Source organism: Megalobrama amblycephala, linkage group LG3 (genome assembly GCF_018812025.1).
Source record: "Megalobrama amblycephala isolate DHTTF-2021 linkage group LG3, ASM1881202v1, whole genome shotgun sequence".
NCBI lineage: Eukaryota > Metazoa > Chordata > Actinopteri > Cypriniformes > Xenocyprididae > Megalobrama > Megalobrama amblycephala.
This window is the reverse complement of record NC_063046.1, coordinates 15,884,874-15,903,379: the sequence shown is the minus strand read 5'-3', so window position 1 is coordinate 15,903,379 and position 18,506 is coordinate 15,884,874. Positions and strand designations below refer to the sequence as shown.

The window sequence follows — 18,506 nt, the reverse complement described above, 5'->3', positions numbered from 1 at the left end:
AAATAATATAAAAAACTAATATTAATAAAAATAAACTATCATTAAAAAGGTTCTTTAGAACATCATTAAGGTCAAAGACTATAGAATAACACAAGACGTGTCACTCCTATTGTTTTGAATGGGAGAAAGTGTAACGCGCAATATGGCGGAATAAGTCCCGCCTTCTAAATAAGAGCCAATCGCCGACTGGTAAAGTCATCGCGTCACTTCAGCGGCCTTTAGAATCACCGGTTTCTATAGAAACAGTAAGACGCGCGCCTCCGAAGAGACGCGCATTTAGGTCTGCGCATGCGCATTAGCTTGATCCAGCCTGAAAAATACATTTTTTTTGTCATGATTCGAGCATTTAGAAACTAAATTTATGAGCCGGTTGTTGTTAGATTTCATTGGTGATTTCAAATATGAAATTTAATCGTAAGGTTGGCGAACAGTTTTGGAGAATTTGATGTTTCCCCATTCAAAGAGATTGCATGATGCCCAGGATGCCCGAGAGGCGTTTCAAAGATGGCCGCCGAGTGAAATGACTTGTCTTAAAGGGACTTTGTTAAGACTTTGTTTGTTCTGTATAGCAATTTAGCATGGTTCTTTATGAAACCTTATTAAAAGCTTTCTATTCAGCACCAAAAATAGTTCTGATATTGTTAGAAACAACCAAAGAAAAACCCTAATCTGTTCATGTTTATAACCATTTTATCGGGCATGCTATTTATTCATAAAATCATTAATCAAAATGAAAAGAAACTTTATTTGTAGCAAAAACTTTGGAGCCCGCTTGGAATTTTTTACTTATTTGAATTAGAATATGAAACCATGATCCATTAAAACGTGAAAGTAATAGTTCATAGAGTTAATACTAGGTAGTGTAAATAATGTGATGCTAAAACAGAACATATGCAGAGAATTTTATTCCACACTAACCAGGTGAAATGTAGGGTCAGCAAATGAAAACAACACAAGCTCAAAATCCACAAATAATTCAAACACATGTTTTTAATAATAATTAAAAACACAGACAACATTTTCAGTTTAAAACCCAAAGGATGATAAACAACAGAAAAAATTATTTACCCGTTAAATTAACTAAACTGCTCAGAACTGTAGCCTGGCTAACAAGAATATGAACTAGATGTGAATCTTAAAAATAATGGTAACACTTTACAATAAAGTTAATTTGTTAACATTTTTTTACATTTTTTTTTTTTTTTTTCCTTACAATTGCTTAAAGGTGCTAAAGAGGATGTTTTGTTTTATACATTTTTGCAATATTACTTGAAACTGTCTTTACTAACTGATAAAAGACTATTTATTAGGTGCACTGAAAGGAATAATATTAATATACATCATCTGTGTACGAGGAAGGGCCTTAAAAACATCAGCCAATCGCGTAAACGTTTGGCCCTATGGCTTGTCAATCACTGCCATTACGTTCCTTGTGAGAGACGTGCGCGGCTGCGCACTCCAGTAACTTTCCACACTCTACAGGCGCCGCATGCAATGTTTTTGTCAGGAGACAGGAGTAACAACTGCAGATTATGAGTTACCTGTGGTGAGTCCGACATAATGAATCCACTAACACGACACAGCGAATGCCGGTGGTAAACACTCATGTTCCAATACTCGTGCACGAGTTTTGGGAGGCGTTCCCTCTAAATGAGCTGTGAAGGAGGGGGGTTGTTCTTACGCATGCGCTCATTTTAAAAACTCACTAACGGTCTTTGGTTTCTCAGTCGACGAAAAGATCCTCTTTAGCACCTTTAAGCACAATTATGAAAGCAATCTCTTTTTGTCAAAACACAACACAATTCACACATCCACACAGGTAGCAGAACACCTCAGATCCTTTGCAAAACGAAGCACTTCATTCAAAACTTTGCAATCATTTAACAAAACCCATATTTGCCACTGTATGGCACACACATAATTCATACAATCTGATTCAGTTTGAACCACTTACACACTGCTGTGCTCAATCTTCAATAGTTCTACTTTTCTAATAGTCTGGGTTTGATTTTTTTAGAGATATAGAGTAAACTACATGAATATACTGACCAAACACAACACACAAGAGCAGTACTGCACATTGATGAAAATATTTATTTCTCTCCACATTGTAAAATCAGTCAACACATCGATACATTTCCAAAGGTTGCATATTGCACTGAAAATCAGAGAATATTCTAAACAGAACACAGTACATAAACAACAAAACCATTTGTGAAGAGAAAAAGAAAACTAAGCATTAAAAAAAAAAAAACTAAGCATAATCTCTTTACCTAGCTGCATCTGGCCATAGAACTATGTGGGTCGTAATTGTTGTGGCAAAAATCAACAGGACTCTTACTGCATAAGAGATAAACACGTCCAATTGCCTTTCGAAAGTTTTATTTCTCGCAAGGAAGGTCAAACAGTCATACAGGCTCAAAAGTAGCTGCAGAGTGTAAGACTAAGAAAAGAAAGCTTCCCCTCACTTTTATATCTCTAACCTTCAAGGCTGAAGCCTCTGTCCTTTTACCATATTAGGAACATGTTTACCACTTCAGTGTTTTTCCACTTGTCGCCCTGAGAATGCTCACTTAACCATAAGCATATAAGTAAAATCATATGGAAATTATACAGAAACTCAAAATTTCCCCCACATGTTATAAGGCCTAAGTTGGCATGCCTGTGGAGGACCCTATTCTGCATGACTGCACATTGTGATGTTACCACCACGTAGGTCCGGGACTTTAAAAATAGCTCTGTGGCCAGTGATGTTTCTCCCTCTTCTTCTTACTGCAACATTGCCTTCCATTTTTGTCGAAGACAGATAAGCTCACTTTTTGCCTTGTTATAGTACTTACACCTGATTTTTGAGTTTACAGTTTGTCTGCACACTTGACGGCTGTGATCAATTAGTTCATAGGTGTATTTTGGAAAGCATTGTCTTGAAATGGCAAAGAAGTGACATCATGATGGATTTTTGTCTAATGTTGAGAAGTGTGTTTAGTGTTTTGGAAATGCATTTTCAGCCTCACATTTTTTGCTAAACACTACACACAGTGTTTTGCACAATGTGTGAGACTGAAAATGTGCTTATAGTTGTGCAGATCTGGGCTGAGGTTTTGCTCCTTAAGTGTAAAGTTTCACTAACTGTCATTTTTAATTTTAGTGTGTAAACAATCGTAAAACAAACAAACAAACAAAAAACCTGTAATGTATTAACTTACATTAACTAACCATGATCAATACATTTATTGCTGTATTTGTTAATTTGTTAACGTTAGTTAATAAAAATACAGTTGCTCATTGCTCATGTTATAGTTCACAGTGCACTCTTGATTTTAAAAATGTAGTAAATGTTGAAATTAACATTAACACAGATTAATAAATGGTGTAAACGTGCAGTTCATTATTAGATCATGTCAAATAATGTAGTTAACTAATGCTAACTAATGAACCTTGTTGTAAAGTGTTACCAAAATAATAATTCGGTTCAGAAGGGCGACCTCTGGTGGCAGGTGTTTGGAGCTCAGCCCTTACAATCAGGGGTGCGTTTCCCGAAAGCATCGTTGGTGAACTATGGTCGTAAGTCCCATTGAACTCTATTGGTAACGACGGAACTTACGACCATAGTTCGCTTTGGGAAACGCACCCCAGGACCATAGTATTGGGAAGAGCTGGGAGTGTCTTTCAAAAATAAAAATAAAAATTCTTTATTGCTACTGGAATTTTGGTTGTTCTTCTATGCAAAAATCCTCAAGTTTTAATTGGATAGGGACTGTTTGTGAAATAAAATGTTTTTTTTTTTTTTTTTCATTTCACAGATACTCACTGGGATTTGGATCTGGGCTTTGTTGTGGTATCTGATGTTTGTTCCAGGTCATTGTTGGTTTGGTAGACGAACCATAATTGAAGTACCAGTGCTCTTGTGGATTTCAGCATATTTCCACCTTTCTGTATTTATCTCCATTTATTATTCATGTTCATTGGTTTCCTAGTCACCTTAAAAGATAAAATATAGGCCTACCTGAAGGATGTCATTACCACACTTTACCACAATTTGAATTCACTTTATTTGCCAAGCTGCATTTACAAAGAATCTGCTTTGGTGATTTGCTTCAACAACAAGTAGACATATAAGATACTTTTGGTATGACATTACATAAAATTAAGAATTTTAAAAATGACTGTTTCATCTGAATGGTTCGAAAAACGTAGTCACACTTGTGTTGTTTACAGTCAAAAATGACCGTCACTGGAAATAAATGGGAAATAGGCAAAAATATGAAATACAGATATTTTTTTTGTGTTTACAAATCTGCCATGATGCCGAAAAAAGTACACAACAATGAAGAGGTGACACCACCCCTCCTGTACCTGTAACACAAAGCAAGTTTTTGAAATGCATGAAATAAAAAATTTTTTTTTGACACAATGCATTAAAAAATGGACAGCAAGGAAGAGGTTATACTCTTAAAACATCTAGAGTACAAAAAAGACACACCCACTCAAACATACTGACACACACACACCCACACACACACACACACACAACACATTATTATACAAATGCAAATGAACTGGTGTGGCTGTGACAATATGGTAAAATTGAGCCATGACTCACATAAGAGGTTGAAATCAGGTTGATTAAGCTCTGCTAAAGCTTTCCTGTTTATTTTTGTTACATTTGTGTTGAATTTTGATGTTATGTGTAGCAAAATGTCTTTCTCTGTGATCAGGTTTGACTGTAATAAAATTTATGCAAAAACACACTTGAAATCAACATTTAAAAAATAAATAAAATAAAAAATATAAACCTTGACAAAAAATATATTTAGACATTCTCAATCCTATGTCAAAATCCACTTAATAAAATAAGTATTTATGTCTAAAAACAACTAGAGACCTTATAAGCCTTTTTATATAGTGATATTTTTACAATTGTGTTTATCAATACATAAAGAACTCTTAACACAGCAACACACCAACATCACACAATTAGCCAAATGATTAATTTTCTGACCAAAACCATATTTTGTTAAATAAATACAAACTACATTTCAAAATGCAAAAAGCAAATCTGATTCAAAATCGAGTTGGTCTGTCATAACACTAGCTAGTTTTCTATCAACATGAACATAGCGCAATGACTGTCAAAATAACAGTTGATGGCATTATGAAAACTGCATTACTTGTCATGTTTCAGTTCTACCTGCAGAAAATATGAAATCCATTGTTTTTATAATTAAATTTCATTTTACTGCAGTAAAAGTAGAATGCTTATATGTAAGACATGAAAAGTATGAGCATGTACAGCACTCAATACTTAGTTGGGGCTCCTTTTGCCTGAGTTACTGCAGCAATGCGGCGTGGCATATGGAGTCGATCAGTCTGTGGCACTGCTCAGGTCTTATGAGAGCCCAGGTTGCTCTGATAGTGGCCTTCAGCTCTTCTGCATTGTTGGGTCTGGCATATCGCATCTTCCTCTTCACAATACCCCATAGATTTTCTTTGGGGTTAAGGTCAGGCGAGTTTGCTGGCCAATTAAGAACAGGGATACCATGGTCCTTAAACCATGGTACTGGTAGCTTTGGCACTGTGTGCACGTGCCAAGTCCTGTTGGAAAATGAAATCTGCATCTGCATAAAGTTGGTCAGCAGCAGGAAGCATGAAGTGCTCTAAAACTTCCTGGTATACAGCTGCGTTGACCTTGGACCTCAGAAAACACAGTGGACCAACACCAGCAGATGACATGGCACCCCAAACCATCACTGACTGTGGAAACTTTACACTGGACCTCAAGCAACGTGGACTGTGGGCCTCTCCTCTCTTCCTCCAGACTCTAGGACCCTGATGTCCAAAGGAAATGCAAAATTTACTTTCATCAGAGAACATAACTTTGGACCACTCAGCAGCAGTCCAGTCCTTTTTGTCTTTAGCCCAGGCGAGACGCTTCTGACGCTGTCTGTTGTTCAAGAGTGGCTGGACACAAGGAATGCGACAGCTGAAACCCACGTCTTGCATACGTCTGTGCGTAGTGGTTCTTGAAGCACTGACTCCAGCTGCAGTCCACTCTTTGTGAATCTCCCCCACATTTTTGAATGGGTTTTGTTTCACAATCCTCTCCAGGGTGCGGTTATCCCTATTGCTTGTACACTTTTTTCTACCACATCTTTTCCTTCCCTTCGCCTCTCTATTAATGTGCTTGGACACAGAGCTCTGTAAACAACCAGCCTCTTTTGCAATGACCTTTTGTGTCTTGCCCTCCTTGTGAAAGGTGTCAATGGTCGTCTTTTGGACAACTGTCAAGTCAGCAGTCTTCCCCATGATTGTGTAGCCTACAGAACTAGACTGAGAAACCATTTAAAGGCCTTTGCATGTGTTTTGAGTTAATTAGCTGATTAGAGTGTGGCACCAGGTGTCTTCAATATTGATCATTTTTCACAATATTCTAATTTTCTGAGATACTGAATTTGGGATTTTCCTTAGTTGTCAGTTTTAATAATCAAAATTAAAAGAAATAAACATTTGAAATATATCAGTCTGTGTGTAATGAATGAATATAATATACAAGTTTCACTTTTTGAATGGAATTAGTGAAAAAAATCAACTTTTTGATGATATTCTAGTTATATGACCAGCACCTGTATTCCTCTCCCTCACCCAGACATTAATTTTTTTCTCTTTCTGCTCCTCTTTGTTGTTCTGCATCCACACTGAATAAATCCGATTCAAAGAGTCCTATTTTACTGTGTCCATGTAATGAAATGAACTTCAACACCTGACTATGCGTCCAACTGAGATCGGTATCTGCTATTTCTCAATATTTCTGTAATCTGCCAATTAAAAATGCTTATCAATTTGTTATATATATTTTTTCAATACTTTTGAGCTGTTGTTGTTGCAGAAGTTTTATACTATATTTAAAGATTGGAACATTTGGTCTTCATTTCTGACTTGATCCTGAATGAAGATCCATGGTTTTGGCATTGGGTAAGCTTGTGTGAAAAGAAAATTTAAGCATTTTAGAAACAACATGAATTTGTTAATGGTATGTTAGCAATTGAAAAAAAACTGTAAAAACTCACTAACACTGAGTCTTTGATCCAGAGTACATTTATTGCATTGGAAATGTTCGTACATTCTTTATGCTGTTTTTTCAATATTTTTTCTAAAAAAAAAAAAATGTTGATGAACTGGTTGAATGTTCTATTGTCTTTATGGTGTAGACATGAATGTAGGCCAGTGTTGCATTCTGATGTTCAATGGAAAATATTTACACAATTTAAGCATTGCGTTAAAGTTCCCCTTTGTTCAGCTTGATTTTTATCTAAACCCCTCGTTCATGACTTCTTCACTGAATTGCAACTCCTCGGAAAGTTACGTAAAAGGGGTTTTACTGACTCTTGAGTGTAAATTCTGTGGGACTGGAGTAATCACTTACACACATTTGCACTGAATTCACAATAAATGTATCAGAGAAGACAAAAAAACATTTTTTTGTGAAGATAAAAAAGTATACAATTACTAGATGTATAATTTGACACTTAATATGCAGATTATTTATGATATATATAGAAAAACAGTAAAAACATTTATTTAATGTGTTACTTTGAGTCATTTATTCATTTTTTAAAAATAAATAAGGGTCAATTACAAGGCATAAAGACTAAGATTTCCATCAATGCATTTGTTGTGAATTTAATTCCTTCAGTTTGTTTTTCAGAAAACATTCCAATAATGTGTTCAGGTAATGATGAATAATCATGTTTTGTCAATGTATTGACTAGTTTTATTGGATAGGTTACTACAGTTCAACAGTGTTAGTCATTGTCAGTGTCTGTTTGCCTCCGTTATCTTTATTTAATATAATGTTTTCTTGCTATAAATTCTAAATAACTCTTTTTACATATTTGTTTATGTACAGTAATGTATATAGGCCTACAAAAACAGTAAAAGTAACAATATAACTACATAGAAAGTTAAATTGACAATAGTTTTTTTCTTCTTCTGAGATAACAGAGCGTGAAAGTGATAAATCAATAAATGACTCACAAGATTCCACTTTCTATTGTTAGTTCAGTCACTCTGGACATCCCCTTTTCTGTAAGATGGAAATATCACTTCCCATTCACTTGTCACGCTGAACAGAGATCAGCAAATGGTGTAAGACTTTATATAAACTTTAGCCTTGCAAAGAAAACCCCCAAGTGTGTGGCAGACACCTCTTTGTGCAATTTCGGCAGACATCTGAGAAAAAGAGGAATTGCTTTTTTTTTTTTTTTTTTTTTTCTTTTTTTTTTTTTTAAAGAGATGGAGTCACAATGATGAGCTCATAACTAGATAGCTGTTGATGCAGCCTGTGTTAGCCATGTGATACCTACGTGACATGAACAATGAATAGCCTACTAGAATGTCAATAAATTAGTGTGGAGAGCCTGAGAGGTTAATAATTAATAGCATAACTATATTTCCACTCTGTTACTGTCTTCCATGTATGGCTATTTTGTAAAGGTATTATGATGTTATTCATGTGGCCATAGGCTACATTTCTTTGAAAAAAAAAATCAGGCAGTAGGCTACAAGTTGCTTTCAGTTTTACCCCCTTACGCCATTCCCGAGATTGCGTTCGGCTGGTCATGTGATCTCAGGATGGCGACCCGCTTCATATAAAATCAAACATCTTTTACTAAGCTATCGATATTACTGGAGTCATCATCTCATGAATGTAGGCCTACATATTTTTTTAAACATATTTGTCAAAACTACTATTCATGTATGTGCATGTAGGAAAAAATAATGTGATCAGCAATGATATTGTGTAGGCAATCTTTTTTCCCCTCACAAATCAGTTTAATGTAGTTTGGTTCAACTTTCTCGCGCCCAGGTGAATCGATAAGTTGTGTTTCCAACACTACATGACTGTTAAAATTAGCCGGGGATTTCTGTGAACTCAGCCAATAAGACGCGACATAAACAAGCGACGTGTCATGAGCACGCGATCTGGGGCCGGGCCCTCTATTCCTTTCATTTTCGACCGCAAATGAATCTAGTCGAGCAGTCTCAGTATAGTCAGCGCCCCAGCAGAGCTGAAATTGACTGGGTCCAGAGGAATGGCTCAGGTCAGTCATCTGCAGATAATTGATGAGAAGGACTTGCAAAATGTAGTTTTGGTCAGAACGAGTGTTGGTGCGTGTTTGCGAGGACATTTCGAAAGGACAGGACGCAAAGTGGCTGTCAAGTTAATCAAGGACAGGTAAAGTGCATTTTTAATCATCGTACCTGTGTCAGATAATTTTTGTTTGTTGTGCTTTGCATAGGAAATATAGGCTAAATATTATATAGAATTAAATTAATTTCTATTAAAATATATTAGGCATATTTAAGTTGTAGTAAATTAATAATTATTGATACAGGATTAATATGAATTAATAATAATACATTTAAATGCTTTGTGTGTGTGTGGTATCAGTAAGTGGACTGAAAGGTTAAAGAAAGTGTCAGGTCAGGTGTGCTCTGAGCGACTACTACTCCCGTTGGGTGTGTACACAACTCACTCTCTAGTGGGGCTGGTGTGGGACTGGATGACTGAAGGATCTCTAGATTCAATACTGCATGAGGTAAGCACTTATTTAAACAGTTAATACTTAATTTAAAAAGATGCTTTGAGTCACAGACAGGTGCTTTAACATACTTGTGACTGTTATCTAAACCAGGAAGTGTGAGTGTTTGTTTTTTGATTTTGGAAAGGTGCGTTTATGTTCCTGACAGTGAGAGTGGAAATCCCCTGGGCAAGGAACCATCTAGTAATGTAACAGTAAAAAAAAAAAAAATAGTGCCAAAGAACAGCAGTAGCATTTCAATAACTGTTGCATCATCTGTAATATAACTCTTATTGTCAGGAAATGTCTCTCTGTGTATTCTACTGGTCTTATTTCATTTAACTGCAAGTGATACATTTTTTTTTTGCTTTCTTTAGACAAACCTGTACCCAGAGCTTTCGGTGGCTCTTTGTCTTCGGATCCTGTTGGATGTTGCTGAAGGTTTAGCTCATATCCATGCCATTCCGCTGCCTCATGGAGCCCTGAAAGCTACTAATGTTCTTCTCGACCAACAGTACCGTGCCAAAGTATTGCCTTGCCTAGTCCAAAGTTCCTTAAAATTGTGCATATGCATGACCATTGTACTTATTTTTTAAAATTGTGTCATTGTAGTTGTGTGACTGGGGCCAAGAGATAGACATGCACTTGACCACTTCTAATGGTCGTGGGCCATGTTACAGAGATCTGGCCTATGTGTCACCGGAAGTCTTACAAGGTGCTGCTCCTTCTGTAAAGGCGGACATATATAGGTGAGGTGCATTATCTCAAAATTCTAGATTGTTTCAGCTCTATGTTAGAGTAGAATTGTTGAGTTCATTTGAGCTTTTTAATGATTCTACAGTTTTGGGGTTCTGCTGTGGGAAACACTGAATAGAAAGCGTCCATGTGAAGGTATGTTGTCATCTCTTCAATGCATGTTGTGTTATTTTGGGAGAAGGATTTTTCAGTCATTCATTGACCTGAAACATTTCCCTTAAATTTGTTTTCATACAGGTATTGATCAGCTTCAGACCAAATTAGAGCTTGGTTTTGGGGTTGACCTCCTGCCAGTAATGACCCCTCAAAACCACGCTCTTACCAAAATCATTGTTAGATGCTTGAACAGTGAACCTCAAAAACGCCCATCAGCTGAGGGTTAGTTATAGCATTTTTTAAACTTGGAGCTTAAAGGTGTTATTTAAGATCTGCTCATCACTTATTAATTTTTTATTTATTTTTTTGCTCATACAGAGTGTGCAATGGTTCTAAGGACAGCTTTAGCAGCGTTTGATCCTCAGACTTTCACTGAAGATGTTCTTCATCTGAAAAAATGCAAGGTACTTGTTTAATAATTAATGTCAAGTCACCTTTATTTATGTAGCGCTTTTTACAATGCAGATTGTGTCAAAGCAGCTTTACAGTAATAACTGGTATATAATTTTGGCTGCACAGCAGCTCTTAAAGAAAATTGTGTCATTGTCCAGCTTAAAGGATTAGTCTACTTTTAAATACACTTTTCCTGGTAAATTTACTCACCCCCATGTCATCCAAGATGTTAATTTCTTTTCGACCGACGAAAGAAAGACATTAAGGTTTTTGAGGAAAATATTCCAGGATTTTTCTCCTTACAGTGGATTTCAATGGCTACCAACAGATTGAAGGTCAAAATTACAGTTTCAGTGAAGCTTCAAGGGCTTTAAACGATACCAGATGAGAAATAAGGGTCTTATCTAGCAAATCGATCGGTCATTTTCGGAAAAAATACAACCGTTTATGCTTTATAAACAAAATATCGCCTTGAACGTACTTTCAGCTTCCGCATTCTTCATAACGCTTACGCTGAATGTCCTACGCCTTCCCTATTCAAGTTACGGAAAAAAACGAAACTGGCGCCGCGTTCGTTCCGTAAGTAGAATAGGGAAGGCGTAGAACATTTTTTTCAAAAATGACCGATTGATTCGCTAGATAAGACCCTTATTTCTCATCTGGTATCGTTTAAAGCCCTTGAAGCTTCACTGAAACTGTAATTTTGACCTTCAATCTGTTGGTAGCCATTGAAATCCACTGTAAGCAGAATAATCCTGGAATGTTTTCCTCAAAAACCTTCATTTCTTTTCGACTGACGAAAGAAAGACATGAACATCTTGGATGACATGGGGGTGAGTAAATTTATCAGGAAAAGTGTATTTAAAAGTGGACTAATCCTTTAAGTAAATTCAGTATTGATTCATTCCATTGTAAGAATCAATATTTATTAATTTAGTTAATTTATCTATATCAAATGTCAATATTCAATATTCATAATGAGCTGAATAATAGTAAAAACTTTTATACATTGGGGTTCAGAAGGTCCACAGTCTTTCTTTTTCATTGAAATCTGGCATTTAAAGTCGGCATGCTAGTCGGCGTGAACATAACAGTCTTGATTTATCCCGACATCTGAGCCACTGAAAACGTTGTGGATTAGTTTTATTTTTGAAGGGAATGCACCACAGATCTAATATACACATGTGATTTCTGTCCCTGTTGTTTACGTTCACAGGTATAACTGACTGCGTTTATGTTTACTTTGTGTTTTTGATATAACCTTGTGTGCATTTGGCAGTTTAAGCACAATAAAATGTGAAAGAGAAGTTTAAGTTTAATACTCACGAGACATCCGACAGCCAGCTTTCTGTGTGCTTCAGATGTGTGCATTTAGAAAATGATGAATTAGAAGTTTAAACTGATATAGCTTTAAAACACATGCAGATAATAAACCTATAGATTAATAGTAATAATAAACAACGATTTCCTGGTCACTAATCCAATAAGCAAATTATATAAACATTATATACTCTTTTGAAGTGGTCAGATGTTCTTGATTCCATTGAAGCACAAGATGCATCTTTCATTTTCAAATGAACACAGATCATCACGTTTAACTGGAACAAAAACTTGTGCCGTTCATACAGCTCAAGTGCTGCTGTGATTAAAGCAAAATGAGTACAAACCGAATACTAAGACATTGTAAAATTCATGTCAATTGTTCTAATAAATAATTTTCACTCCATTGTTATGCATTTTCACTTGTAGTCTGTGAACCTCACTTCATGTTGAATATTTTCTTTTATACATTTTTTAACTTATTTTAATACAGATGTGAAGAATTTGACAGTTGACCGATTATGTATTTATTAGGTGGTAATGATTATTTGTGGGCTGTGTGTCTGTTTCACCAGGAGAGGAGGCTACAGAGCTGTAAAATGCGCTCATCCTGGGAGTTGCCTATTGAGCTACATAACCTAGAGGTAAGAGACAACTACTGCAATTACTGTGAACAGGTTTTACTAGAAATGTTCTCTCTCTTTTTATACCACAATGTTGATATTGTTGAGCAGGTACTCAGTTCAAAGCTATATTTTGTATTGTTTGTGTTCATTATAAATTATGTGCAAATATAACACTTCTTACAACCATGGCCACACACAGGATTTTAGAAAAACAGAGGTCAAAAAATGTTTAATGTTAAAATGTTAATGTACAACAGCATTTGGGTTTAAATGAAAAAAATTTGAATAGATAAATCTTTGATCTGATTGGGCATCTCAGTCATTTTGACATGCGCTGTTACACTGCTGATTGAAAGCTGGTTATCTTTGTGTTGTAGAACATTTTTGCAGCACCAAAGAACAGTTATTATTAGGGAGTTATTTCATGAATTTTATTATACACCTCGAGAACCTCGATGGTCAGTACGGCCATGCTTACAGTTTTTGTATTCTGACCATTGACTGTCTTTTACCACCAGCAGGACAATAGTTGCAAAGGTCCCACAAAAAATTGGACCTCCAAGGTGATTCCACAAAATGAAACTCTGCCAGTGTCTTCACTGAATGCAAAAGGAAAGCCCAATCCGCCAAGAGGTTGTCCTCAGATTGGATGCTTTAGGGGTTAGTGAGCTCTAATTTAATAGTATTTTGGATACATTTTCTCACTTTATTAGTGTAAAATGTCTTATAATTACAATTTCCCTGCTCATGTCTTTTATAGATACCGGAAAAAGTTCGGTCCAATCCAGTAACGCCTGCAGTGATCAAGGTTTCACTCAGATTAATGGGCGTTGTGGAATTTCGGCAAGACAGAGTCCCACATCTTTAAGGTCCCCATGTGTTTCCCCTACAACGCTGTTTCAGAGCACCCCACAACACAACGCTGGGAACCAGGGTGAGAAATTAGTTCTGTCTCCAAAATGCCGTAACAGTCATTTTGTTTGAATCTCTCTAATTCCCTCCATTCCTGTCCTGCACATTTACAACATACGAGTTTGGACCACAAACATAAACACTCCATTGTTGCATACTTTAATCCATCTTGAAAAAGGTCTGCTCTCTGTCAGTCTCGATTGCCTGATGTATTTTAGCTAAATAAATCTGGAGGAGCTTTGTGTACATATTGTGTACATATGTTGGCATAACTACCTGGGCACAGAAAATGTATCAGTTCTTATTTGTGTTGTGCCTTTACATGTGCGCAGTAAGCAGTTCTGTGGGACTGTGCTCGCTCGCTTCCTGAATGACCGCCCCACTAATGCCTTATCTGTGTCCAGTGTGTTTCCTCCCCAGAGGGTTTTTGTTTTTCTCAGAATTAGTCTTGTTTTGTTCATTTAAATGTAAGTAGTATAGAAGGTTTTGTCGCAGTGAAGGATCTGGTAATGGCAATGGCATTTTAAAAAATACACTACCGTTCAAAAGTTTGGGATTGATAAAAAAAATTAACGTTTTTGAAAGAAGATTCACCAAGGCTGCTTTTGATCAAAAATACAGTAATATTATGAAATATTACAATTTAAAATAACTGTTTTATATTTTAAAGCTGCTGTCCGTAACTTTTTTTTTTATGTTCAAAATTGACAAAAATTATATAATGAGTGAGTACATCATGAACCCATTTTCCAAGCCCTGGTTTTGTCTTATCCTGAATTACTACGATACACCTATAATAAGTGTTTATATTTAGACTATTTTAGACTGGTCATACCACTGCAGAGTAGCACAGAACCTGTGTGACTCGTCATAGACATAAACAGAGAGAAGTTTTTTTTAATGAATTTTACTAATGATCCTTCAGAAATCATTCAAATATGCTGATTTCGTGCTCAAGAAACATTTCTTATCATTATCAATGTTGAAAATAGGTGCTACTTAATGTTTTTGTGGACAATGTAATACTTTTTTCATGTATCTTTGATAAATTTGAAATATTTTGTAACATTATAAATGTTTTTACTGTCACTTTTGATCAATTTAATTCATCCTTGCTGAAGAGAATTATTAATTTCTCCCAAAAGTCCCAAACTTTTGTATATATTTAGTATGTCTTTTATTTGAGGAGCGGAGAACTGGCCCCCGTGACCGAGCCTGGTTTCTCACAAGGTTTTTCTCCATTTCTCACCTGATGGAGTTTGGGTTGCTTGCCGCTGTCACCTTTAGCTTGCTTAGTTGGGGACACTTAATATTCAGCAATGTTACTGATTTGACTGCACTGACACTATTGGATGAGAACTCAACTTAGCTGGATGATGACATCATTGCTTTCAGTAGAGCTGCTTTATAACTGAATTGAATTCCTTTCATAATTGATGTACAACCCAAATTCTGGAAATGTTGGGATGTTTTTAAAATTTGAATAAAATGAAAACTAAAAGACTTTCAAATCACGTGAGCCAATACTTTATTTACAATAGAACATAGATAACATAACAAATGTTTAAACTGAGAAATTTTTACAAGAGTCTGGGTGCTGCAATATGTGGTTTTGCATTGTCCTGCTGAAATAGACATCATCTGGAAGGGAGCATTTGTTGCTCTAAAACCTTTTATATACCTTTCAGCATTCATAGTGCCTTCCAAAATATGCAAGCTGCCCATACCCTACGCACTTATGCACCCCCATACCATCACAGATGCTGGCTTTTGAACTGAATAAAGACACTGATAACACACCAGCAGGTCTCCCTCCTCTTTAGCCCGGAGGACACGGCGTCCGTGAGTTCCAACAAGACTTTCAAATTTGGACTCATCTGACCATAGAACACTTTTCCACTTTGAAACATTCCATTTTAAATGAGCCTTGGTTCATAGGACATGACGGCACTTCTGGACCATGTTCACGTATAGCTTTCTTTTTGCATGATAGAGCTTTAGTTGGCATCTGCAGATGGCACGGCGGATTGTGTTTACCGACAGTGGTTTCTGGAAGTATTCCTGGGCTCTGCCTCTTTAAGACATCCCTTTTATAGCTAATCATGTTACAAACCTGATATCAATTAACTTAATTAGTTGCTCGATGTTCTCCCAGCTGAATCTTTTCAAAATGTCTTGCTTTTTCAGCCATTTGTTGCCCCTGTGCCAACTTTTTTGAGACCTATAGCAGGCATCAAATTTGAAATGAGCCAATTTAGTGGATGAAAGTGTAAAATTTCTCAGTTTAAACATTTATGTTATCTGTGTTCTATTGAGATTAAAGTATTGGCTCATGTGATTTGAAAGTCTTTTAGTTTTCGTTTTATTCAAATGTAAAAAAACGTCCCAACATTTCCGGAATTCAGGTTGTACTTTACACAGTTATTGAACAGAAATGAATCAACACTGAACTGATTTAAACTGAATCATGACTGTTTACTATTGAGTTTTTAGAGCTGCTTTACAGCAGAATTGAATTCTGTTTACATAATTGAATCATTATTTTCCCGTTTATCACTATAGAGCTGTTTTGAAACAAACTGTGTTGTATAAAGCACTATAAAAAAAATGTGACTTGATTTGTCTGCGGAGTATGTTTATTCTTGCAAAATTTTCCTAGGAGAATGTAAAAGATTTATGAATACACTATTGACTATACTCTAATGCTTCCTCTTTCTCCAGTTAAATGTGAACTGTCTGTGGGAAGGAGCTGTGGCCAACTTCTGCAAGAGAGACGAGAGGCTATTGTTCGTTACATGACTGAAGGACGACTCAACAACCTACTTGACGTGTTACGGGCTAGACATGCTGTGACCCGCGAGACATATGAGATCATCACTGCAGCCTTGACCTTGACCGCACGCACGCGCTGTTTGCTTGATATATGCGCCTGTCTTGGTGAAAATGTTGCTATCTTGGTGGCCACAACTTTAGGTTTAGTATCCACTCAAAATACTCAAACCACCCAGAGGTGGCAGGCTGGATAAATTTGATCAAAAATATCTCTAGATTAGTGTTGTGCAAAGGCAAAATGCAGTAACTACACACGAAACAAATAATATCAGATTGATATTAGATTTGTATAATGTGTCAAGTATATGCAAGTCTGTAAGAAATGAAGAGAGGTCAGACTCTCTGGAAGGGTATGCTGCCATGCAGTTTTATTCTTTTTTTAATCTAAATATATCATTAAATTAACACCCAATATAAAGGGTACTGATGACGTCATTGTTTCCCAGTTCACAAACTAAAGGGATTATTCAAATGACTTTGAACATGATGATGTTCTGATGAATGGGCAAATACAGATTTGATCACATTCCTTTGAAGAGAAAAGCAAATCAGCAGCACAAAAACAGATTACTTTGAAAGGAACTTTTAAGAAAGTTAAGTCCATTTCCCTTAATCATACAAATCAATAGTGTTTGCAACTTTCACACTCAGTTGCTGTTAATATTGAAACCGTTGCTCAGCCTAATATATTCTTTTGATAGACTCATCAAATATTTTAAATTTTTCTTACTGTAACCACATTTATCTTGTGTTTTGTGTGCGTGCCACACATTTCCAAGGTTGCGTGTTTTTGATGTTAGACTTACAATTGTGCATGTTGCACAAGAGACGCAGTATTTTCTGATTGTAGTGTATCTTGCAACAAGACATTATATGTAATAGCATTTAATAGTATTGATTGGTGCCCTATGTATGTAGCACGGGATGTACAAGGTGAGAATATGAATAAAATATGTATGGAAAAAACAAATATGGTATAAGAAACGCCATTAAATGTTCACACTGTTTTGTGATCTGTTGTGTCTTTACCACAGTTATGTGTCCCTTCAGCATTTGACCTGAACTCATACGTAAGATCCACTTCTTGGAGAACAGATATTACTCGGTATTACTCAGGTCAATAACATGCCACATACCTCCTCACAGACGGTCTAATTGCATGGATGTTCGTTACACTAAAGGGCATGAATGGACCTTGCTATAGGGGCCTTTAGTCACATTGCAATGTGAGATGTGAAATGTCTTTGACATGATATTTCAGCGTGCTTCAACAGTGTTGTGGGATTTTAAAAAAATATTATAAAGCTACATGCTCATAAAATAAACTACATAGAGTTTTTGCATTGCTAAGTTCAACATTATTTTGTCACACCACACCACAGGGATGTTTAAAATGAAGTAATGAAGGTAAAATGTGATTAAAAGAAATGGTAACAATTCACAGGACCTAAAAAAAACTCATTCATGTATAATACACTACTATACCATTTAATTGTTTTTCCCCCCCCCAAGAAATCAGCAAGGAAGCATTTAATTGATTAAAATTGACAGTTAAGGTATTTAAAATGTTAAAAGATTTATATTTCAAATAAATGAAAGAAAAGAAAATGCATCACGGATTCCACAAAAATATTGAGCAGCTGTTTTCAACATTGACAATATGAAATGTTACTGGAACACTAAATCAGCATATTAGACTGATTTCTGACGACTGTTCACCTTTGCCATCACAGGAATAAATTACATTTTAAAATATATTAAAATAGAAAACAGATCTTTTTAATTTTTTAATAATATTTCACAATATTACTGTTGTTACCGTGTTTTTGACCAAATAAATACAGCCTTGGTGAGCATAACTCACTTCTTTGAAGAGCTCTAAATATAAATATTGAATACAAAAAGCTATAGGCCTATCGCTTTAGAAAAT

General features: G+C 35.9%; 1 protein-coding gene across 2 annotated transcripts; it reads left to right on the top strand.

Annotated features, from left to right (window-relative positions):
- Positions 1-8,669: 8,669 nt before the first annotated feature.
- si:dkey-181f22.4 (receptor-interacting serine/threonine-protein kinase 2) lies at positions 8,670-17,604 on the top strand. Of its 2 annotated transcripts, none has more exons than XM_048184215.1 (11): positions 8,670-9,235; positions 9,452-9,599; positions 9,959-10,108; positions 10,194-10,330; positions 10,423-10,472; positions 10,575-10,715; positions 10,812-10,897; positions 12,782-12,850; positions 13,354-13,492; positions 13,593-13,766; positions 16,466-17,604. In XM_048184215.1, exons 1-11 carry the CDS (start codon positions 9,093-9,095, stop codon positions 16,768-16,770), a joined length of 1,542 nt encoding a protein of 513 aa, XP_048040172.1. In that variant the 5' UTR covers positions 8,670-9,092; the 3' UTR covers positions 16,771-17,604. The 2 variants fall into 2 exon arrangements, with proteins under 2 accessions (XP_048040172.1, XP_048040171.1); XM_048184214.1 differs by having other exon boundaries at positions 13,351-13,492.
- The last annotated feature ends 902 nt before the right edge of the window (positions 17,605-18,506 follow it).

Coding starts and splice junctions, on each gene's coding strand:
- si:dkey-181f22.4 (XM_048184214.1), top strand. CDS start 9,093: ATGGCTCAGGTCAGTCATCTGCAGATAATTGATGAGAAGGACTTGCAA. Junction 9,600..9,958: donor TAGATTCAATACTGCATGAG/GTAAGCACTTAT, acceptor TGCTTTCTTTAG/ACAAACCTGTACCCAGAGCT. Junction 10,716..10,811: donor AAAACGCCCATCAGCTGAGG/GTTAGTTATAGC, acceptor TTGCTCATACAG/AGTGTGCAATGGTTCTAAGG.